The sequence below is a fragment of the Trichosurus vulpecula genome, chromosome 5, assembly GCF_011100635.1.
Source record: "Trichosurus vulpecula isolate mTriVul1 chromosome 5, mTriVul1.pri, whole genome shotgun sequence".
Lineage (NCBI taxonomy): Eukaryota > Metazoa > Chordata > Mammalia > Diprotodontia > Phalangeridae > Trichosurus > Trichosurus vulpecula.
Window position 1 is genome coordinate 207,756,261 of NC_050577.1, and position 25,243 is coordinate 207,781,503.

Consider the following 25,243-nt stretch of genomic DNA (forward strand, 5'->3'; position numbering starts at 1 on the left):
CCACAGTGGCTAAATACTCTCTCTCATTTTCATCCAGTGACTCAGAATTACCACCAAGTCAACTAAAGGATTTACTTCTGATGGGATAAGAGCCCCAGGAAATCCCTTCTTCCCCTACCCCCAGCTTCCCCTGAACTCTCCCACATGGCCCTGGCATTCACTTGAGGCTTATTTCAGTATAATCCTTTTACCTGCCCTTTCCTTGTGGCCCTCATTGTCTGCACCTGGCTCCCACCCTAGACCACCACTCTTCAATTCCATCTAGTACCCCTTCCACATGGCCCCTCCCTGGCATTCACCTGGGGCACCTAGCCCTTCCCCAGGCCTGCTCTGTTACCTCCCAGGCACCCCAGACTACTTGGCCACTCTTAGATCACTTCTGAATATTAGATCCATCTTGCCTCCATTAAAGTGCTCACAGAGCTTAAGAGTCTGACCACTGCTCAGATTCAGTCTGGCCTGCTTGTCAATACAAGTGTCACAACAGTGCGATTCTTAAAATCTTGCCCACCCCAACTGGGTTCTAATAAACCTTGTCCTTGGCTGAAAGAAGGCTTCAGCTGAATTCATTTGAGGCAGGACCTGTATCACTTGCCCTTGAATTTTGGGGTCCTGATACCCCTAGACCTCAACACTTCCTTCCAGGTAAAATAAAACCTGCCATAGTTACCTGGCTGGAAAAAACATTCCCACTTGGCTGACAAATTCCCCAGCAAACAACACTTTTAACACATACATACATCAAAGTCTGATAAATATGGCACTAAACCACTATAATAAAATTGCACCCTCATTAGTTTACTCACCATTACTTTATTAAGAGTCATGCATCTCTCCAGTAAATTAATTGGATAAGGTAAATTTAGGCACCATAGCACACAGGCTGACATTAGCAACTTGTAGGTCAGTATTCTAAAATCCTTCAATATCCTGTCTTCAGTGTCTTAGACAGTACTGGAGACTTTGCAAAAAATGGAAATTCTGGCCACCCTCCAAATCATTATGTTTCTCCATCAAAGCTGCTCTTATATACATTTTTTTAACCACAAAACACTTTGTAGAGCTGGGGTAGTAGAGAAAGTTTTCTAGAGGTTAAGAGTGACATCTTTGTACTCAGGTGGGAAAGGCAGAGCATGAAGGCCAGTCCAGACCATCCTCAGTATTCAATATGGAAAGGATAGTCTTTATGATTTTTAGCACTATAAAAGAGAGAGAAAAAAAAGATCCTTGTATAAATTTAACAAATAAACATTTGAAATAACATGTATTGTTTCTTCTTGTTGGCATAAAGTTAATCTTAACCCCACTTAGTGGCTTGCAGAGGAGTTAATATTGCAGGTGTAGCAGGAGGTAGCAAGGAGGGCCCAAAGGAGAGGACTAGTGATTTCACTGATATAGGGAACCTCCAGGTGAGGAAACCCCCTCTACCCAGCACCTCCCCTGTAATTCAGAGTCTTAGAAAGCTGCTTATATCAGGGCTCCCCTGCCTATTATATAAAGCAGTTTGATAATGTAAAAAAATTTATTAATTCAGGCTAAGCAAAAATAGATAGGAGGCCAGTTTTGGTCAGCAGGCCCTAGTTTGCCTCTCACCTTACCCTCTTCCCTGCCTCAGCCCCTCTGAGATTAAGTGACTTGCCCCAGGTCACACAACTGGTATTTGTCAGAGCCAGCCAGGTTTTCCTGGCTTTCACATCTTCTCTTTATCCACTATACCACACTGCCTCTTAAAGCATTTTACTCAATCCTAATCATTATATGAAAAACATTTATTAAGATCCTAATTCCATGTGACAGTTTGCAAAGCATGATATAGATGGTTACAAAGCACCCCTTGGCACACCTTTCTGGGTTATTAATAAACACTCTTGACCTAAGAAAGGTGTGTTGTTATTTTCACTGTCATTCATTGGTTCTGCAAGACCACAACATTGATGCTGCTGGGAGAGCTAGTTCCAGATAAACACTGCTATAAAATTGGCAATGAGCTGAATAATGCTACAGTGGAGCGTCATTATAATTTATTACCCGTTGTTTTGTGAAACTACTTCTGTGATGATAAAATCTTATGGGGGGTTATGTTCCCAATAGTTAAATATAAATACTAATAATTTCACCACTAGAAAGCTCTTTAAAAAGTTTTTAAAGTACAAAAAGCTTACAAAAAGGCTAAGAGGCAGCATGGCATATGGCAGGTAAAGTACTAGTTTGGAGTGAAGACATGCAAGTGCTGCCTCAGACACTACTAAGTGACTCAGGCCAAATTACTCAACCTCTTTGGGCAATTCTTCAATATTCATTTCTTTATTAAGTCAAATAAGCAGATCCCAGGCTCCCCAACCAGGGATACAGGAGATCACAGATAATTTTTATTGCATGAAATTCAAAAGTTTTTAGATTAACAAAATTAAGGCAATTAGGATAAGAAGGAAGTGACTAGGAAAAAACTTTGCAACTATTTCTGTTAAGGATTTGATATCCAAGATATGTAGATAACCGAAGACAAAAGCCAATGCCTACTGTATAAATGGGGAAAGAATATTTCTAAAGAGAAGAATTGCAAACTAAGATATGAAAGCACAATCCAAATCACTAATAATAAGCAAAATGAAAACTCTGAGGTTTCACCTCACAGCTAGCAAACTGGCACAGATGACAAAAATTTGGAAGAATCGATGTTGTAGGAGTGGTGGTAAAAGGGTTATACTAATGCATAGTATTTAGGGCTGCAAATTGGTCCAACCCTTCTGTGAAGCAATTTGGAATGATTTAAAAAAAACAGATAGTTGCCATCAATTCCCATTGCTATGCATATACGACCGCCTCTCAAAGGAGTCAGTCACAAAAAGAAAGGCTTTATATATGCCAAAATAGGCATAGCGGTACTTTTTGTAATAGCAATAAACTGGAAACGCTGTAGATGCTCGTTGACTGGGGAGATAACATATACAGTGAGTACAAGGGTATAAATGGAAAAACAAGAATAACTGAAGGTAAACAAAATTATAATGACCACACTTGGTTCCAAAGAAGAGTTATGAGAAGATAGTTTCCTCTTTTCTTTGCAGAAGTGGGGGCTAAAGATATGGAACACCTGCAGATATCAGACTTTTTCTATACGTTGCCTCTGCTAAACTGTTTTCTCTTTTATACATTTTTGTTATGAGATAACTCTTTGGTGGAAAGTGGGGATGGAAATATTGAAAAATGAAGGCTATATAAGAACAAAAAAATGTTATTAATTTTTTTCTTTGGTACAGGAAATTTCCATGCCAAGAACTGTCCATGCTGATGAAATCAGAGATTCTTCCTGAAAGAAATCCTCTGTGTCCCAAACAAGTATACGATGTGCCTAAACTGGGTAACATGGAGAATATCCAGAAAACACGAAATACAATCAATCATTTTGTGATCAGCTCTGACTTTTATCAATGACTCTTCCTTGGACTCTTTTAAATCAAACTAAGTAAATTTATAGGGGAGTTACTTCTCCAACACCTACTAAATCTGTGCACACAGTTGACCCAGATTTTTGTCCCTGGTCTCTCAATCTGTTCCTGATGTAAATTAAGTTCCTACCTTAGTCCTCAAGTTCTGGACCAAATGTAGTCAGTTGTTCCAACCCTACCATAGTTACCTGCCTTGATTTTACCATTGAGAAAGGATAAGTAGGCAGGACCACCTTGAACAGGAGGGAGAGTGGTACACACCTACCTTTCTGTCTGATGCTGGCTCATCTGTCAAGGCCATCCACCACTAAAGCATAATTGTTGAATCCTGCCTCAGGATTGGGTTAGGGTGTATCCCATGATTCTTGACTCTGGATGGAACTAGTAACTGTCTCTGCTGTGACACTTTTCCCCCAGAATAGGATATTATGGATTATCAGAAAAGCCTGTTGATGCTATCCCCACCACCACCACCCTCCAAGACAGTTCCAAAACCTCAAAGGATAACCTGAAGGAATATTGCTTTGGACTTGCTCTAAAACACTGTTAACTTTTCAAATGGACAAGAACTCATGGCTTTTCAAGAGCTATGTTTAACATGTTTATCCCCACTCCATGCCATATCTACACTGGCAAAGTAAATGTTTACACATTTCTGAGCTGCATGTTTAGAAAATAGGCAGGAGAGTTTCTGGCAAATCAATGAATAATGATCCATTAAGTGTTGACTAGGTGCCAGACACTGTGTGAGAGGTTATGAAAACAAAAGAGAGAATTTCTGCCCCCATGGGAAAATACAGCATTCTCCACTCTCACAACTCTACTAGAGTGATAAAACATGCACAGTATATACCAATACAGACATTTGAGGAGGGGCGTATTAACACCTGAGGGGAATTAGGAAAGGTGTTTTGAAGGATGTTGCAATTGAACTAAACCTAGAAGGGATATAGGAGTTTTAAGATACTAAGGAAAGGAGGGAAAGCATTCCAGGGGTCTGGACACCTTTTGCAATGACTAGGAGGCAAGAGAGAGGCAGATATTACAGGTGAGGATAACAAAAAGTTCAGACATTTAGGAAGATCAGAAGAAAATTGTCCCTTGTTGGTTAAAATGCAACAGTGCAAGGAATGCTTTTGTCTTTGTAAAATAAAAAATGGGCAGGAAATGCCCCACGTCTCATCCCTAGTATTTTACTCTCTGAAAATGGAAAAGCAGTTCGAGTAAATAGCAGCATGCAAAATTCCAATGAATTACCTTGCCTGACATCAGGCATTTAGGAGCTAGGGTAAGAGCTGTCATCTTTGAAGCATTTCAAAGCTGATCCTCAATTTAAATGGTTTTTGTTGTAGCAATGAAGCTATTAATATCCTTCTCCCTGCTACAAGAAATCATGTGCAATGATTATCACGAGCAGAACAGGCACTGTTTAAAGCAGAAGGAAGGGAAGCTAAACTTACTTAGGAAATGCAGCCAATCGAAGATTCTTATTCAGGCTAAGGAGGGCATCCATGTCTTCTTTTGTGAGTTCAAAATCAAACACCTAGAACCATAGAACATCATAAAATGTCTTGCTAAAAAAAGACCTTAGACAATATCTATGGAGAGGAAGCACAGAAGCAGAATAGACTTGAAGACAGGAAGCCTGGGTTGGAATCTTGCCTCAAACATTAGCTGTGTAACCTTAGGCAAGTCATTCTCTGAGCCTCAGTATCTTCATCTGTTTAATGGGGAAATTAATAGTTGTCTTGCCACTGGACTTCTATGACTCTGGAAGTGAAAGTGAAGCTGATGACTTCACGCCACTCTGCCTCACTTCAATCCAATTCACATTTAGGGTAGGACATCACCTTTGGTGTTAAATGGTCCTCTTCAAACAAATGATGCTATGTTCCTCAAAGGCTTCTTAGGAAGATCCAGTGAGATCATGGATGTAAAGGATTTTGTAAAAGGTAAATCATTAAAGCAGTTATCATCACCAAAATCACCACCATCACATGGTCTAAGCCCCTCATTTTGAAAATGAGGTGAGGCATGAAGAGACTAGGTGAGTTACCAAAGGTAAGTAAGGTAGTAAGCATCAGAGCTAAGACTCGAACTCAAGTCTTTTGACTCCAAATCTGGGGCTTTTTCACTACACTACATATTGCTAAGAGAGGATTTAAAGCCAGGAAATGGAAAACCAGTTACAAATGTTTATGAGGCTAGATTGCAATAAATACAAACTAATGATAGCAGTTAAAAGCAAAATAATCCAGGAAATTAGTCCATCCCTGATCTGATGACTCCTCTCAGAACCAACTCCAAAATATTACATATCTGAATACTTAGAAGCTTACTTTGATCCTGTTCTATTGCCTTGTAAACTTTTTATGAAAAACAACTATTTCTAATTGTAGCAATTTGTGACAACTTTGGTACAAGAATGATGAGTTCTGACCTGACCCAACCTAACATTCTATTTCATACAAGACAGAAAAACATTCTACTGCTAAGAAGAATCAGCTTGAGTTTTTGCCTTTCACAACAGATGTCACATTGATGGCTGATATCCAAACATCCATCACTAGTAGGAAGCAGTTTCCCCAAAGCTCCCCAACTCCTAAGAGAATTTAAACATAGCTGTTATTTTGCCTGAGACAGTCAATTATAGAACAGGCTGCAGCCTGCAGAATTTAGCTGACATGTGAAACTTTGGCTCAGGTTACTGATAGAAGAATTTCTGGCTGAGTTTTATCATACCTACTTAATTAAGCTCAGACGTCATTTACAGCCTTGACGGAACTTGACAGTTCTTGCTTTGTTTTCAAAATTCCAGCTTGAGACCTTAGCTTTAGCTCCAGTATTTGCTGATCAGTTTGTTAACTTACCCAATTTTGCTAGCCATTCTTTGATGTATAAATTTTTACCTTCCCTCTATAAATTTATAATATATCCATCATGATTTGTCCTATGTAAGACTTAGAGAAATGTTACTCATTTCTAAATTGGTTTTTGTGTAGCCTGAGACTGCTCTGAGCATATAATAAAGCAGTTACTGAAATGTCTCTGCGTATTGACAATTATAATTGACAGCAGTATTCATCGATGAATCCTTGGATATATTTTTATCCCCAGTATTTGGATACAATTTCCCATTAAAATCTGAAGATATCAAGAATGCAATTAAAAGACTACAAAATGTAGACTGAGAAATTCTGTGTCCAGGATCTGGAATCTCAGCCAGAGCCACAAAGCTCCCAGCTTGCATTCTGCCTATTGAAGTCCTTACAGAGTATCGTAACTACTCTAAAAGCTGGAATATTTTACAATGATCATGTTATCGTATGAATCCCCATAATGTTCTCTGAGTTGGGAGAAGAGGAATGATGGTGGTAGAATAGTGGAAAGTGATAGATATGAGAGAAAAAAAAGCATCAATAACAAATTTTTCAATGCCCAGAAGAAAAGAAAATGGCAAACAGGTCAATGTTGATACTACCTTGTTAAATTTTATATACTTCTTTGTAAGCAAAATATTCATAAACCTGAATTTCTTCTTTTTGTTATTGTTCAGTCATTTACAATTCTTTGTGATCCTATTTGGGGTTTTCTTAGCAGAGATACTGGAGTGATTTGCCATTTTCTTCTCCAGCTCATTTTACAGATGAGGAAACTGAGGCAAGCAGGTTTAAGTGATTTGCCCAGGGACACAGATACTAAGTGTCTGAGTCCAGATTTGAATGCAGGAAGATGAGTCTTCTGACTCCAGGCCCGCTGCTCTATCCACTGTGCCACCTGGCTGCCTCCTTATACCTCTCTCTTAAAGAGGAGAAACACAGAAGGAAATAAACATTTACATAACACCTGCTACATGCCAGGCATAGTGATAAGCACTTTATAAATCTCATCATATGGTCTTTTCACTAGCTTTGATTTGGCCTAAGAGGTGGGGTTGGCATCTAGAAGTTGTTGGCACCTGTTCATCTGCCTTCCTTGGGTGAGTTAGCAGCCTGGGGCAAAAAGAAGCTGTTCCCCCTCTAAAATCTCTCTCCCATTTTGGGGATGTAGGGATGGGGAAGGGAAGACATCTAGACCTATGCTTCCATTGATTTAGGGAACTCCTAGACAAGGAATTCTTCTACCCATGCTCTGCAGCCAACTGTTGTGCAGTTTATGGTCTTAGAGCTCTCTAGAGTTAAGTGACTTGCCCATGGCCTCACACACACACACACACACACACACACATACATACACACGCACAAACACACTATGTGTCAAAGAAACTAAACCCAGGGCTTTCTAACAATTTGGTTCTCTAGGCACTTAAGCCAGGCTAATTTCTATCTTTCGTGTATAATCTATCAATTAAGTATTCATTTGGGTTAAGAAATCCTTTTTTTTAATCTAATAACCTGTTGACCTTGTTAAATTTATCAGTTGTTCACACACTTACTTTAACCACATGTCTGCGTCCTTAATACCTAGTTACTAAACAGCTGTCCTACCCAGAAAGAAAGAGAGCTCTGAATGGAGGATAAAAGGGGGTAAGTTAATACTGTAGGCCTGAAAGGAGTTCAGCAGGAAGGGATAGAGGGATTTATGAATGTGCCAAAAAGGTCTGAGACCAAAGAAAGGACAGCAACAAACTGCCAAAATAAGGGGTAAACTCATCATGTTGGGCTAGAGCTACTCAATGTTTACTCTAGTTAATGAACAGCTGCAGCTTCTCAGACACAATCGACCCCACCTGACTTGGCTGCCCCAGCACTCAGACGCTTTTTCCTATTTCTCTTACACCTTGGACTTGGTCACCCCAAATTTCTTATAACAATGTAACAAAGACCCCATCACAGGATCACAGACTGAGTTGGAAGGGAACTGAGAAATCATTTGTAGTTCAAACCCTTCATTTTTACAGGTGAAGAATCAGGCCTGGAGGAGTAAAGAAACTTGTTCAGGTAATAAGTAGCAGAGTCAGGATTTAAACACAGCTCTTCTGACTACAAATCTAGTGCCTGTCCATTCCATCCTCCTCTCTCCAGTTCCCTAATCCTGAAGGAGATTGCAGAAGGACAATGCCCTTCACACCTTTTGACCTGATGACTGGTGAATTGTTGGCACAGTCATCTACCGGCCAGCAATACTTACCTGGAAGTTCTTTTTTATTCGACTTGGTGTGACAGACTTAGGGATGACGGCCACATTTCTCTGTATCTGAAATCGAATCAAAACCTGTGGAAGAGACCCACGTATGGAGATTGTGTGGAGTCAGCTAATTATGGTTTTCTCCTAACAAAGAGTATAATAGTGCTTACTTTAATACCTCCCAAGTCCCCAAATAATCATAGTAATAGGTAGTTTTTATTATGTCATCACCCAAGTCTGAAATTAATCAACCATATTCTGCCATCATGTCACACAGGGAAGGTCAGTGAGCCTTGGCATTCTAGTAATTATGACAGTAGAACAAAAGGAATTTTGATAATAAATTCTGTCTTCCAATACACTCTTGTTTCTAGTAAACAGTGTAGGGGTTTAGTTATTAAATACTATAGGGATTAGTTTACTGGGGAATACTACAGATTCCTCTGTTCTTATTCCAGTTTTTAGGGAATAGATTAAACAAGGAAGTATTCATGGAACTGGCAACACTATAGATTTTGTGAATTGCTGAACATTTATGTGGATCATCATCATCATCATCATTGTACAGTCAAGTCTTCCTTATTCTGTGGAGAAGTCTTTTGGAGAAGTTAAAATCGAGCAGCAGGAACTTCTAGTGTGTAGAAGGAACCTAGGACAACTAACTATGGGGCAAGGGAATTGTATGTTTCCCTCTTAAGGCTGGTTTCAGGCTCAGGGCCAAAGAATGTTTCAGGCTCTCTATGAGTTGGCTCCAAACTGCCTCTCTAACTTCATCTCCACTACTTACCATCTTCCACATACTTCATTCTCTAGTCAAATTAGACTAGTTACCATCACATGAAAACATCTCAGGCTTTCCTTCCTTTGTGCTTTTATTCACATCATTTCCTACACCTGGAAGGCAACTATTGTAAATTTGAGTCACTCTTCAAGACTCAGCACCAGTAGCCCCATTTGGATCATTTGGGGCAGGGTAAAGAGGGCAATCTATGGAAGAAAGGAGTATTATGGACTCAGTATCTGTGCACTCTTTTGGCAACATCTAGTGTAGGGCCAAATGGAAACCTTCAGGGTTACCTGCATTCTATTTTGGAGTGTTTAATGTAATAAAATATCAGGTCCCCAGAAGGATGAAAGACATTTCTTCTCTCATTATACCACTTCCTTTTACAATAATCCTGTGTTACCTTTGAGGAGGGCAAATGGCACCTGGCAACTTGGAGTGGACTACAGGGAGCAGAACAAAGTCATCATGCCTGTCTCTACAGCTATTTCCGATTTTGTCATGGCTATAGAAGAGTGAATGGTATGGGGCTGTCAAAATTGCCAATGCTTTTTTCTCTATTCCTGTGGCTGAGATTAGTCAGGAACCACTTGTTTTCACCTAGGAAGGAGTCTGATGTACCTTTGTTGTCTTCCTCAAGGGCTACCTGAACTCTCCTTGATATTATCATTCACATTATGCTTGACAGAGACCTGAAAGAAGACTCCCTTCCTGTGGTGGTACACTAATGTACACCACTACATTATTAGCATAATGTCAACTTGGTCAGATGAGGCCTTAGATCAGATGGTAGCTTATATATGAGGGACAAGGGTAAGAATCAACCTTAAGAAAATCCAGGGTCCACTCAATCAAGTTCTAGGGAATAAGGATAAGGAAATGATAAGGAAAACCCAGAAGATTCCAGAAACTATTCAGAATAAGTTATTTCCCTGGCTTCCCCATCATCTAAGAAGGAAGGCCAGAGATTTATTGGACTCTAGGTTTTAAGAAAACACACATTCCCCACCTGGGCATCCTGATGGCTCCCACTTACTGATTCATCTGCAAGTATGTCTCTTTCCATTTGGATCCATAATAACCCAGAAATACCTAAAGTAGCCTGTCTAACAGTGTAACGACAATGTTGCTAGCAGTTGCTGTGGGGGCAAAAGACCAACACCACCAGCACATAGGAAGGCTACTAGCAAAGGTTCTTTGATCTGCTTTTCTAAGGAAAGCAACTTTAAGGGGTTTCAATTTAATCAAACGTACATACATCATTCACTTAGTTCAGGTGGGAAGGCCAGCACCCTGAACTTCAGGGCATATATCATTCACTTAGTTCAGAGGGAAAAGGCAGAACTCTGAACATCAGAGCAAATACAAACAGAAATTACGAACAGAGACAATATAAACAGAGCAAACACACACAGTTATCAACAGACAGGCCTCTAGCTGTCTGACCAAGGAATTACATAGTCACAAGAGAGCGAGGCACCAGCATCTGGGTTTTCAAAGTCGGGGGGCTCTAGCAGCTAGTCAGAGTCTCATCTGGTCAAATCACAGAACACTCTTCCAGTGAGTGACAGCCTCAATCAAAATCCCAACCTCTAAGTTTATATACCCTGTTCAGGGTCAAAGGGCCTCACAATCATGCAATCCAAAACCATGTGACAATTCTTCAGGCATCACAACCATGCAACTCAAACCTATGTGAACTAGGCTTTCCCTTGACAAGCAAGTCATCAGACTGCTGATTTAATCAAAGAAACAAAGACCAGATTCATCAAAGGCACTTGATTACTACAATGCTCAAATACAGAAAACAGTAAAAAAGTCCCACCTTAATTACCAATGCAAACAGTCTCTCTCCTTAGGCTCTTAGCACCTTGAATGGTCCATGACGGTAAAAAGTTGCTATCATTCAGTACATGGACCAGCCTGAGGCTTGAGACACAGTCTTTCAGAAGGGGGATTTCTGGCTTCTATTCTCCTTCACATTTTTGTTCTCTTTTGTTTTTTCCCTTTTTCCCTTAGTAATGCCTATGCTAGGACCCTCTAGCAAAAAATAAGCATTTAAATGACAGAATATCCACTAGAAGATCCTTAAGACCTAGCAACTAATGGGTAAAATGTGATAGGGCCAGCATTTCCCTAATGCAATTTCTTTCCATTTACAAGATGGGAAGGTCTTCCCTAAAAGAAAACAGCTACCCACATGGTTTAACTAGTTTTACCTTCTTTAATGTAATTTCCTTTCTACCCACCCCTCCTCCTTCAGTCAACATTTGGCAGGCCCAGGACAAAGCTGCCCCAGGACCTGACTGCCCCCAGCTTCCTGATCAAATACAGGCATATAAAGTCCCAGTCACATAGAGTCCAAGCCTCTCAGACATGGTGGGTGTCCAAGACCACAAAAGTCACTCTATGACCTGACAATCATGCACATTTCCAAGGACTATGTAAGGAAAACAACTAAGTATCACTGTATACTTGTTGCATATTCTTGCTGTTTTAGGACAAAGACCTTTTTTTCATAAATGTTCAATAACTCCTGAGTGATTTATTTCATCCCAATTGAACCTGACCTAATTAACTGCTGATATTAAAGGTACCTCCAACACATGTAGATATCTTATTTCTTCTAACATACTTTAATATCCCTGCTAGCAGGGAGCAACTGGGTCTTATTTATCTTTGACTCTCCCACAGAGTCTAGTAGAGTGTCATTTATATGGAAGGCACCCAACAAATGTTTGTTAAGTTTGTTGAATATCATCCTGCAAGTATAGGAGAACTTTCCATCACTATACCTGAGCTTCAGATTTCTTGTATTTTTCAGCAATCTTCTTAATAATGGGTTCATTGAAGACATCACTAGAGAGAGGGGACACAGGAAAGTTAGACAGAAGACTGCATACCCAGCCCTTCTCTCCCCCTATCACCATTCCCCTGAACTCCTGCAGCAGGAGACCTTTCCATACGTCTCCCTGCTTCCACATTCTCCCCTCTCCAAGCTATCCAAATGGTTGCCAAGTCAGTTTTATTAAAACAAGGGCCCAGCACTGTCACTCTCCCACACAAAAAGCTTCAGTGGTCTCAGGGTACAAACTCCTTGTGTCCTATATTTAAAGCCTTTCTAAGCTGACTGTTCATTACCCTACTCCACACACTGTACATTCTCAACACACTAGCCTACTTGTCCAATGTACACGATATCCTGTCTCCTACCGTTTTGCTTTCATACAGATTATCCTCCAAATCCGGTCGGTACTGTTCTCCTCCACTCTGCATAATCCCTAGTTCTGTTCAAAGCTCAGTTCGTGTGTCACCTGCTACACAAGGCCACTCCTGATCACCCCAATTTCTAGTGCCCCAGCCCTGGGGAAATTACTTCATATATAATTTGCATTTTCTCATGTGTGTACATGTTATTACCCTCGACAGATTGAAACCTCCCTGATGGCAGAAATGAACTGACAAAGCAGACTTACCTCGTGCCCCCAAGAGGACGATAGGCTGTCACAGAGATATCTTTTGAATGGCAATAGTTGATCAGCTTCTCCTGAGTGAGGAATGGGTGGCTCTCTATCTAGAATCAGATTCACAAAGTATATCAAAAGAGAAGCCACAAGGAAAATATTCTTGGGTGAGTCTGATTATTTTAAAATATTGTATCTTACTTTTATTCATACCTTTTGTTTTTAACATTATTTAATCCTGGCAAAGTGTTTCCAATAAAAACTGGGGGGAAAAAGTGGTTCAAAATAACTCACCAAAACACTGACAGTGTTTGGTAGAAAATACAATTATTTCACACCCTTAATCGCATATTTACTTCTGCAGTGAAAAGAGGCAGTTGCATCTTCTCACCGCTTCTTTGAGACCAGGCTTTGTCATTATAATTCCAGAGCATCTAGTTTCATTTTTTTTCTTTCTACTTACATTGTTTCAATTGTATATAATGTTTTCTTGGTTCTGCTTACTTCAGTCTGTATCAGTACATACAAGTCTTACAAGCATCTCCCAATTTGTTATATTTATCATTTCTTACGGTGAAGTAATACTCCATTACATTCATGCATCAGATTTGCTTATCCATTCCCCCTATACTTCCTGGCTGAAAACGCAATATTTCCTTCTTATGACTACCTCAAAGCGGGCTTCCAGACACCTCTGTGGACAGAGCAACAGCAGGTCTGACAGTTGAGAACTGTGCCACAACCTTAGAGGATCAACACTGAAGTCTTCTTACCACCTGCCTTCATCAGCATACCTCACTATTTCTCTGCCTGGTTGTTGTTCAGTTGGTTTCGATCATGTCTGACTCTTTATGAACCCATTTGGGGTTTTCTTGGCAAGGTTTACTCTGCCTGGACTCATTCCCAAATGGCTGATACCGAACCCCTGACTACCAAAAAACAAATCCTTCCCAACTCTAGCTATCCTCTCCCTCTTTCCTATTCACCATAATAATCCTGCCCCCTACAAAGTCCCACTCCAGATCCACTAACCCCTTCTGTTGTATAATCCAAAATGCCTACTACAGAATGAATAAACTTCTCATCTCATATCACTTCCTTTCTACTTCTGTTTCATGGCAATCACTGAGACCTGGCTCCTTCCTGATAAAAATGCATCTCTGGCCACTCTTTCCAGTACTTGGTTGTGCTTCATTTCAAACTCCATTGTGGTCATGGCAGAAGGAGTCAGAATAGTCCTTGTTCCCCATAGCCACTTCCACTCTCCCTCTATAACCCTCCCTCAGCAACCACTACTTTGAAGTTTTGGGCAACTCAAATTTATGACCAATTCTGACTGGTATCTGCCAGCTGCCAGGACAATCTTCCTCCTTTCTCAATCAGTTCTTTGCCTCGCTCACAGTCTTCCTTGCTACCTCAATTCCCGCCTTTGTTCCAGGGAACTTCAATAAAATATTGATATTCCTTTAAATACCCTAACTTTCCAGGTCCTCAATCTACTCAACTGCCATGACCTACTCCTCCACTCTGCCTCAACTACACACACACAGGAATGGTCATACAGAGTCTCCCACTTCCATGTTAAAGAATTCTGAATTTCCTTTATCACGTCATAATCTTTCCCTGTCTTCCCTATGCCTTATTTCTAAAACTATTTGTCCTCACCATAATCTTTAATCTCTCTATCCCTCAGTACCATTCCAAGCCATCATTCCTGCTCTAGCTACACTTTCTCTCCTTCCCAATCTTGACCCCTTGTTGAAGCAGTTACTCTTGAATCTCTTGTCCCCTTGTCCTATCTCCTATCATGTCTTGTGGAATTCCACTTTGTATACTCTCATCTTCTGCCTTCTTCATTTTTTCTCACATGCTACTGAAAGAAACTGAAGGAAATCAATTGTATAGATTGAGTCTGCTAAAATTTGTGCTTGTAATCTCTACTGGGATCTCATTGCAGCAAGAGCATCCCATTCCTCTTCTTTAATTGATTCCCCATCCCTCTTACCACTCCAGTCTCTAATGATTTGACTAGTCTCTGGACTAGTTTAATCTTGTCTAAGGAGGCTCATGACCAACGCCTCTGCATATATCCTTTATTCCATCCCCTCCTATCTTCTCCAGATTACTACCGCACTCTTCCCCTCTCCAATCATCAGTCTTTCCCAATCTACTCGTTCCTTCCCTAATGCCTCCCTATTCATTTAAAAAAAAACCACTTCTTTTGATTTTACCATGCCTGTTTACTACTGTCCTATAGCTTATCTTTTCTCAACAAAACTGCTTGAAAAAGCCATTGACAATCAATGCTTCCATGCTGTTTCACTCCTAATCTGTAGTCTTTAGTCTGGCTTCTGACCATATCATTCAACTGAAACTGCTCTCTCCCGAGTTATCAATGATCTCTTACTTATTAAATCCAATGGTGTCTTCTCAGTCCTCATCCTTCCTGACACCTCTGCAATCTTTGCCACTGTGGATCATGCTTTTCTCCTGGATTCCTTTTTCTACTCAAAGTCTTCGAGAGCCTGCTCTCCCCTAGTTCTCTTCCTACCTGTCTGACTATGCCTTCTCAGTCTCTTCTGCTGGATTTTCATCCATGCCCCACCCACCAATTGTGCCTCCACCCACCCACCTACCCCAGGGCCTGTTCTTTATATATTTCCTTAATTTTTTCACATGGTAACTTTACCAATTATTATTTCTAGGTAGATAGTATCTAGATCTGTTTTTTCAACCCTAGTCTCTCTCCTGAACTACAATCCCGCATCGTCTCCTATATATTGGACTTCTCAATGGAATATCCCAGAGGTATCTCAAAACAAAAGGTATCTAAAACAAAACTCCCTCCTAAAGCCATCCCTCTTCTGAACTTTTCCATTCTTCTAGTCACCAAAGTTAGCAACTTCAGTATCATTCTCAACTCTCATTTTCCCTCATCCTCCACATATGTCACATAAATTTAGGACAGAATTTGGGAGGATGGCATGTAGCAACACTAGGATTAATAACCACTAGGTTTATTAATACTCATGGCCAAGCCTAGCATAATAGCGTATGAAGAGATGAACAGCAATTTCAGCAGGGACAGAATTGTATGCAGCCTCCTTCATGCACTATTCCACGGGGCAGCTTGCAAAGTGGTGGTCTCATAGAAACTGAACTGCAGCTCACAACCAAACAACCAGAGAATTTCTATTGCATGGGAATATGATGTCAGAGGATGTATATAGCAAAAGGAAGTCTCAGCTGACTTCAGGTAAGCTAACCTTGCAAACAGGCTCTTGTCTATCTGCCTGTTAGCGTAACCAACTATTTATCATGGGCAACTAGAGGAGGTTAATTCTGGTGGAGGATTAAAACTAAAAAGACATTTTCATCTTTTGGCAAATTTTCTAACTCTTTTACAAACTCACCTGGTTATTTGTTGGCTTGTATCGTAAATCAGGCTTGTTCAAAAGTCTCTCAATTTGTTTATGGTTGAAATTTGAAACCCCTATAGCTTTCACCAGTCCCTCGCTCAACAGATCCTCCATGGCCTACAGGAAAACAGAGACCACATTTAGGAGAGAGAAGGAAGGAAGAAAGGAAGGAAGGAAGCAAGGAAGGAAGGAAGAGCAGGGGGAGGGAGGGAAGGACTAAGTGCTTACTATGTGCCAAGCACTGTACTAAGCACTTTACAAATATTATCTCATTTGATTTCCATATCAACCCCAGGAAGTAGATGCTAAATCCGTAAGCTTATGAGGTTGCCTCTATACCCCATTCTCCCTCTCAGGAATAGCACTCATCAGAGCACACCTCTAAAATCCATGCTTCCACGAGGAGAAGAGGGGTAATTGATCCACTCCATTTTGGACAGTCTTGCCATGGGGCAGAGCTCTATAACCTGCTGTATATCGTGATCCCTCCCCGTGCTTCATATCTATCCACCTCGGACATCATGCCATCTGCCCTGCTGCTAGGCCATATTTCTCTTCACACTCCCACCCCCTCCAGAGTTCATGACCGAGATCCTTCCATTGCGTGGCATGGACAAATCACTTTACCTCTCTAGGCTTCAATTTACCCATCAGTAAATGAATAGCTTAAATTATACCATTATTGGGAGATAAAATGTTCTGTAAATCTATAGAAAAGGCTTGGCTTATTGTGCAAAGCAGCCATTCTCTAATTGGGGTACAGAGACCCTTAGGGGTTCCCATGACCTTTCTTAGGAGATCCAAGAGGTCAAAACTATCTTCATAAAAACACCAAGAAATTACTTGCCAATTAAAGTATTCCTTGCATGTCCAAATACATATCTTTGTGAGGGTGGATTTTCTTCATATATTTTCAAACAAAAAAAAAATAATACAACAGATTGGATAAAGAAGAAAGTATGAGCACACAGCTATCTTCCGTTAAGTAAAAAATTAAAGAGATTTGCAAAAATATGTAAAAGAAGCCATTCTTTTTACAAGTTTTTGTTTTAAAATATAATTATTTTTCATAAAAATATGCTATTTAAGATGTAATAGGTTTATTCTTACTATTTTTAATGTACTAACAAACACATTTTAATTTCTAATATCCTCATATTGATACATATAACTCACTAAATAAAAGCTCTTCAGGTCCTCAATAACTTTTGGAATGTATAAGGGTCTTCAGACCAAAAAGTGTAAGAACCGTTGATCTAAAATAACACTAAAGACCAAGAGATCTTGGTTAATTAATAACCTAGTTTACCCTTCCCTGAAGTGATGGCTCACAACAGTTGGGGTCTGGAGCGTGGAGGAAGCAGGGGACAGGTTGGGAGGAGGTGTTACTATCCCTAAAGCTAATGCTATGGATTAGAGAATTCAGTCCCCTTCCTAATTAGCAGCATATAGGAATATTTCCAAGATTCCGGATTTTTCAGCTAAGTGTTCTTTATAATTCATATGGCAAAGTTTATATTTCAAGCTGACAACTCCAGTTTGTACAAAGACAGACACTCTTGGTGAAGACCCTACACGTTCCTAAACCAAAGACAGCATGTAAGCATGTGAGAGTCTGGGCTCACCTCCCATGTGTCCAAGTAGTCTATTTCACTGGCAATATTCATCCCATTCTGATCTGTTGGTAAGTCATCATCCCCTGCCTGTGAAGATAAGGAAATTAGTTTAACACAGCTCTCTTTTGTTATTGTGTAGAACAAGAGCTCTCTCTCCTCCACTTTCAACATCAAATCAGTTGTCAAGGCCCATAAATTCTCCCTCTATAATCTCATCTCCCTCAATACCTACCTTTCTCTCCCAACAGTCAACACCATAGTTACTTCATACCTCTTAGCTAGTTTCTTTTCTTCTAGTGCCTTCCCCTTCCAACCTATCATTTTTTTTAAAAATTGCTGATATTTTCTTTCATGCATCAATATAACTTCTCAATAACTCCCCCAGTAAAATCTTCTCTTAGCACAAAGAACACCAGCCAAGCAGAATAAACTATTACAAAAGCTGCATCAGCTAATATACACAACATTTTTTGCCTGTGGTCCAAAGGCAGGAAGTGTGTATCATTGTCAGTCCTCTACAGCCAAATTCTTCTAGTCAATCCACTGGCAAATTAATTTTTCTCATGTGAAGAGGCTCATCATCAGTTTGGCTCTAAAGTGAGGAATTTTTTTGTTATGATACCTCTGCAAGACTATTTTATAGAGAGAAGGTGATCTCTGTCTGAGGAAGACAACACACTGACAAATTTACACATCTTTGATGTATTGACGTGCACATAAATCAGAGTATCACTCTTTGCACAATTTTTCAAACACCTTATTTCCTACAAAACAAATGACCAAATTCCTTACCTTGGTATTCCTCCACAAGCTCAAAATGTCAGGGTTGGAAAGAACCTCAGAGTCCATTTTTCCCAACCTCTTTCTCAACAAGAAACTCCTCTTGAATGTCCCCAACAAGAGGTCATCCATCCATTACCTGAAGACCTCCAATGAATGGAAAACTCTTTATCTCCTGAGGCAAGCATTCCTCTTTTGCATTCTTCCAATTGCTAGGAAGTTTTTCCTTATATCAGTCCAAAATGTTTCTTTCTGCAGCTACCACACATTTCTTCTAGCTGTTCTATGAGCCAATAGAACAGGCCGATGAGGTCACCAAGTGAGAAGAGTACAGAGAGAAAAAATGAGGGCCCAATACAGAGCCTTGATGTAACTCACAGTGAGAGGATATGATATAGATGATGATGTAGCAAAGGAGACTGAGAACAAGTGGTCAGAAAGGTAGAAGGCAAACAAGGAGAATCCTGTATCATGAAAAACTCAACAAAGACATAGTTTGATTGTGAAGGTGAGTAGAATATCAGGAAAAGTCAGAGGTGATGGTAGGGTCCAATCAAGGTTTTTTAAAGATGGTGAGACCTGCACATGTTTGCAGGCAGCAAGGGGGAAACCAGTAAGTAGGGAGAGATTAAAGATAAGAGAGACAGGGAATGATGGAGAAGGAAATATGCTGAGAAGACAAGAGGGAGGGCAAGATTAGAATCAAAGGCACCTGTAGAGCAGATGGCTTTGTTGAGGAGAAAGGTCATCTCAACTTATGAGACTGGAGTGAAGGAAGAAAGAGCAGGAGATGACGTCAAAGGGTATGAGGCAAGGTCCTCAACTAACATCATGGGGGAAGGGGGAAATGTAACTAGTTAGAGGAGAGAAGAAAAGGTCTGGAATAACCTCAGTGGGAAGTAGGAATAAGAATAATTTATGGAGGAGTGAAAAGATTGTCACATATTGAAGGTTTTCAGTCATATCTGACTCTTCTTGAGCCTGTTTGAAGTTTTCTTGGCAAAGATATTGGAGTGGTTTTGACATTTCCTTCTTAGCTCACTTCATAGATGAGGAACTGCGGTAAAGACGTTAAACTCAGATAATATAAATTTGTAATGACCCAATCAGCTCAGTTGTGTTACTTCCTTCAGACCTTCCTTCAGCAGCAAGTAGGAGCAGAAGAGGAGGAGGATGGAAGTAAAACAAAACTGGGTTTGGTAAGGCATAAGTGGCAGCATAATTTTCTATATGAATGTTGGGGGTCACAGGTTTTATTGCTGACTCATTTCTTGGCTTTTGCTGCCTGTGAATTTCTGAGAGTCTCCATTGCTCTTCTTCCTGAATTGTAGCTAATTTCTGTGCTTGGCACAGAATATGGCATAGTTATGTAAATGGTTTTATTCTTCTTTTTCCATTACAAGTCCTTTTGATTAAATTTGTAAGACTTCAAGCTGTTCAGCATTCAGGGACTGATAAGGACTTTCTGATTCGCATTAGGCTATTATTTCTGATAGCAGCTAGCTGAGGTTCTGCCCCAACAACCTCAGGACATGCTTCAAAGCTCTAGACAAGATACCAGAAAAGAAACAAAGCAGGGAAAGTAGATAAGAAGTCAGAGAAATTGGCTGTAGCACCAGTAGCTATTCCCAGGAGGGATGGCAGGTCTACTGCCTATTAGTGGTTTCTAACCATATAAGCTCTGAGAAGAATCTAAGCTTTAGAAAGGCTTTTGATAGGAATGAGTATCTTAGAGGATGAGAATTATAGAATGTTAGTGGGGGAAGAGATCTTGAGATCATCTGGTCTAAACCATGAGGAAATTGAGAAACACAGAGATTAAAAGATTTGTCTGAGGGCACACAGCTAAATGGTGACCAAACTGAGAATAAACCTCAGGTATTCCCACTCAACTTAGTTCAATTCAACAAATATGTATTTAGTATCTGCTATGTGCAAGACTGTATTCTAGGTGCTGGAATATAAAGACAAAAACAGTCACAGAATCAAAGAGCTTACCTTTTATAAGGGAATTCAAACAAATAAGGAAACAGAAGGTAATTTAAGGAAGAGGAGAACACTAACAAAAGACAAGATTTCACTGCCTCCTCTGAAATATACTCCAAGCTTGCAAACCTGAGTGCCCTCCACCCCTGTGCTTAGGGGTAGGAAAGGGACTAAGTCTGAAGGATGAAGTTAGTTAGCACACTGTACCTTAAAACCCATAGGCCAATGCATCAGGTAAAGATCCAAGTAATCCACCTGTAGATCCTTCAGGCTATTTTGGCAAGCACGTTTCACAAGGTCCTTCTCATGGAAGGTATTCCAGAGCTATAAAAGGGATAATAAAAATATCACCATTATACAATCCTGCTAACAATTATCAGAATATGGGCTCTCCTAGTCAAAGGTGATATAGGTTCTCTGAGACAACAAGGTCCGTAATCCAAAGAGATTAATGCAAGTTAATAAGCAAACAGGGGAGAAAGATACAATTAATCCTCAAAATCCAACGTAGTAATGTCAAAGGCAAAGGGACAAAAGAGGCAAGTGTGACCTATAGTAACCTATACATACAAAAGAGTTTTTGAAACGGGCACATACAACAAGGCTGATTGAGGTACATGTCTAATTTAACTTGCTCGGCATAGTGATTCAGTCAGTCAAATAAGCATTTATTAAGTATCTACTGTGTACCACCCACTATTAGGGGCTAAATTCAAAGAAAAAAATGAAACAGTTTATATCCACAAGGAACTTGGATTCTATGGGAGGAAGTCAATATGTAGATATATGCAATATTATATATATGTATATTTATACATGCACATGCATCCATGTATAGATATATATGAGGATATATAATGTATGCTTGTGTGTGTGTCTGTGTGTCTGTGTGTGTGTGTGTGTGTGTGTGTGTGTGTGTATGAAATAAGTGCCAGTTCAGGGCAGGAGGCACTAGCGGCTGAGGGAATCAGGAAAGACTTCAGGCGGAAGATGGTTCTTGAGTTGAGTCTTAAAGGAAACTAGGGTTTCCAAAAGTCTAAGATGAGGAAGTAGTGCAGTCCAGGCATGGGGGATAGCCAGTGAAAAAGCAAGAAGATGCAAAATGGAGTGGCATGGATGAGGGACAGTGCTGTAGTTGCTGCTGTCCAACTCTTCATGATCCCATTTGGGGTTTTCTTGGCATGTAAACCACTGGGGTGGTTTGCCATTTCCTTCTCTAGCTCATTTTACAGGTGAGGAAACTGAGGCAAATAAGGTTAAGTGACTTGCCCAGGGGACACATAGCTACTAAGTGTCTGAGGCCAGATTTGAACTCAGGGAAAGTGAGAAAGTCAATCTGGCTAATCACAGAGTGCATAAAAGGGAATTAACATGTAAAAGATTGGAAGGTGGGTGGAGAATAGGTTGTAAAGAACTTCCAATACCAAACAGAGGAGATAAAGTCACACCTTCTGCAAGAATCATTTCCCACATCTACTCTACCTTTACAACATCTCTTGCCTCTATTCTCACCTCTCCACTCACATGGTGGACAATACTCTGGTTCAGGCACTCATCACCTCTCATCTAGACTACAATAATCATCCCTTAATAATTTTCTCCTCTTCCAGACACATCCCTCTCTAATTCGTACTCCACACAACTGCCATGTGGAATTTAAATCCTCTCCCAATCTGATCACAGCTTTCTTTTCCATACTTCTTTCATTTTACTATCCTTCATCCTTTTTATTTACAAGCAAATCAACATATTTGGTATTCCATACACACACACACATATATATGGCATTCAATCTCTTGCCTCCATGTTTTGGCATCTTGGGATGAACTCCTTCCTTACTTCTTTCTCTTGGAATCCCTAGCTTTCTTTCAGGCTTAGCTTATGTACCACTTCATTTGAGAAGCCTTTCCTGATTCCCTTAGCTACTGGCGCTCCTTCCCTCCTCAAATTATGTTGTATTTATTTACATGTATAATTGTCACATCCCCCAATGGGATATAGGGATTACTTTTGTGTTTGGTCTTTGTATCCTCCGGATCTGGCTCTATGTCTTATGTGGAATTGTTGTTTAATAAATGCTTACTTTATTTTAAGAAAAAATCCTTTCCCAGTCCTCCTTCATCTTAGGACTATGAAAGGAATTATGATTTTTTTATTATTTGATATGATACGTGTATTGAATATACTATTAATTTAGATTTCTCAGAATTGTCTCTTCTGGTTTGTGAGTCAGAAGCTTATAATGCAGCTTGAAATGATCACTCAAACCCTTGATAACGCTCTCACAGTCACTGCATTCTTGTCCATATTTACATTAAGCGAAGCAAATCAAAGACTGTAGAACCTGTAACCATCACAGAATTGCGGTCCTGTGACCCACCAAGTAATGACCCCCAAGGACCTGAAACAATACTGTTCCCACAGGACTACATAACACCTGTATTGTGGTCTCTTGTGCTTGTTGTGGGACACCCCTCAGGCCCTGGAAACAATCGTTTGTAATCCACCTTCCCCTCTCCCTTCCCACTAGTGACTAATGTATGTAATCTCTGCCTTCACTACAGCAAGGTGGAATTCTGATCAGGAGAGACCCTGATTTGCATATCTGTTCCTCATAATGAAACTACTTAATTAAACAGCTCCTTGATTACTGGCACTTTGCCTCTGCCCTGCTCTGTTTCATTAGCAGTTTTTAAGGAGTGGAAGTAGGGGAAGCCTTGAACAATCCGGTACGAGGGAGAAGGGACTAGGTGCCACTGTACCTTTTTCCACATTCCCAACTCATCTGTCTGGCAAGTTTAATGCTATGACTCTTACTCCTTTATAGTCTCAGACTTTGAGCAAGCCCACCTTTCATTGTGAGGAATGTTCCAGAGCTCCTTTTCTTGACTGGGATCACTCTGGTAAGGGCTGGTTTGTTTTTTTTTTTTATTTTCTGGCACACAAATTGGTTTTTGTGTTTGTCTTTTAGCCAGGTTAAAGACATAAAGATAGGAAATTGACTCAAAATCCTAAATGGAGTCCTTAATCAATCTGATGGGATTATGGAGCACTGGCCATTGGATGAAGGCAACTGATAGGGCAAAGGGAACTTCTAAGGATGGGCTGAGGGGCTCAGCCATACTCCTTGAGACTTGCATTAAAATCAAATAAATGATCTAGTCCCATTCTAAGAGACTTGAAAAGACAATGAACTTTAGGTTAGCTCTGCCCTTGCTGCAAGGTGGTAGGGGGAGGTGGTAATTTCTCTTCCTCATCTCCATTTCTCTTCCCTACCTCTACCTTGCAGCAGGAACATACATATGGCTGTAGGAGGTATGTGCCTGAGAGGGGAATTCAAGAACATTGTTTCCTGAACCCCAGTCTTCTGCATAGAGAAGTTTAAGGAGATAGCTTGGCACCTACAGCAAGAATCCTGCTGGCTCAGGAAATACCAGGCCACAGAGCCAATTCACTGAGGGAGCTTCCTACTAGTCCTCTGGTAAAGGTTCTAGTTCTGTAGGAAAGCACCTGGTGATGCCTTAGCCAAGGATGTCAGCTGAGCCAGAAGCTGGAGGCTGTAGAGATTATAGCCTAACTAGTGAAGGGATATCCTCTACAGAAATCAGGCTTAATGAGTCCAGCTGAGCAACAAGCCCAGACTATCCATCTCACCCAGTGAAGACTAGTGTGGGGATATCATAAGAGGACATCAGGGGTATTTCAGCCCTGGACTTGTAAGTTACCCATCTATGCTTGTTCTTTAAGTGTGATCCCTTCATACTGATCTGTTGGTGGGAATTTGGGTGTATGCGGGGGAATGAATGAATGAAAAAGCATTTATTGTATACCAAACACTGTGCTAAATGCTGGGGATACAAGCTAAAAAATAGGACAGTCCCTGTCCTCAAGGGGCTCATCTCTAATTGTGGAGACAACACATGTAACAGAGTTCAGCTGCAGGGGGATGGCAAATTTGCAGGCAAACAGGAAGGCCAAGAAGACTTCAGGACACAGTGGTAGGGCAGATGGTAATGCTTGGAGGTCCTCAGTCTCAATGAAAAGTTTACGGTTTGTGACTCCTTGCTCATCCAACTGTTGGGTACAGCTATGCCTACTTCTCACCCAGCTGCCCCAATGGGTGTGGAGAGCCTGAGGGGTGATTGAGGAGGGGCAAAGGGAAGGGAAAAGGAGTGTCTTATTTATTACAAGTCTTCTTACCATGCTGTTCTATTATGTGCCTTTTTATTGAGCTAACTGTCATCTGATTGACTTCTGAAAGGTAAATACATCAGTGAGAGTTCATGAGCTATAGTTTTGGGAATGGGGCCTTCAATGAAGGTAAATAGCGCGTAAGAATTTGCTCCACGGTATTTCACTCTTAGGACATTAGAGAAGTAGTATGGTTGATAACCATCACTGGTAAGTGATATTTCCAATTTTCATGAATATTTCTAGACAGCTTTCCTCAATTACATTAGTCTTGCTGTAATTTCTTTTAGTATTTAAGTCTTTGGTTATGTTACTTTGCATGGTGTTGGGCCAGTGGAACACACTATAGAAAAGAAGTCACTGAGCAACAAGCATGATCAATCAGTAAATATATCCTTCTGGACTCTAAAAAACCCTTCTGCCAATT

The 25,243-nt window shown here is 40.4% G+C and overlaps 1 protein-coding gene across 1 annotated transcript in view; it reads right to left on the minus strand.

The window, feature by feature from the left end:
• Positions 1 to 793: 793 nt before the first annotated feature.
• LOC118850800 (1,5-anhydro-D-fructose reductase-like) overlaps positions 794 to 25,243 on the minus strand; it is a 30,210-nt gene continuing 5,760 nt past the window's right edge. Inside the window, exons 3-11 of the mRNA XM_036760455.1 lie at positions 20,833 to 20,949; positions 17,869 to 17,946; positions 16,238 to 16,360; positions 12,837 to 12,934; positions 12,617 to 12,628; positions 12,156 to 12,219; positions 8,580 to 8,663; positions 4,910 to 4,992; positions 794 to 1,199 (exon numbers count right to left, since the gene is read on the minus strand). Of these exons, the coding sequence (XP_036616350.1) occupies positions 1,157 to 1,199; positions 4,910 to 4,992; positions 8,580 to 8,663; positions 12,156 to 12,219; positions 12,617 to 12,628; positions 12,837 to 12,934; positions 16,238 to 16,360; positions 17,869 to 17,946; positions 20,833 to 20,949 (702 nt within the window). The 3' untranslated portion in view covers positions 794 to 1,156. The remainder of the gene's footprint in view (positions 1,200 to 4,909; positions 4,993 to 8,579; positions 8,664 to 12,155; positions 12,220 to 12,616; positions 12,629 to 12,836; positions 12,935 to 16,237; positions 16,361 to 17,868; positions 17,947 to 20,832; positions 20,950 to 25,243) is intronic.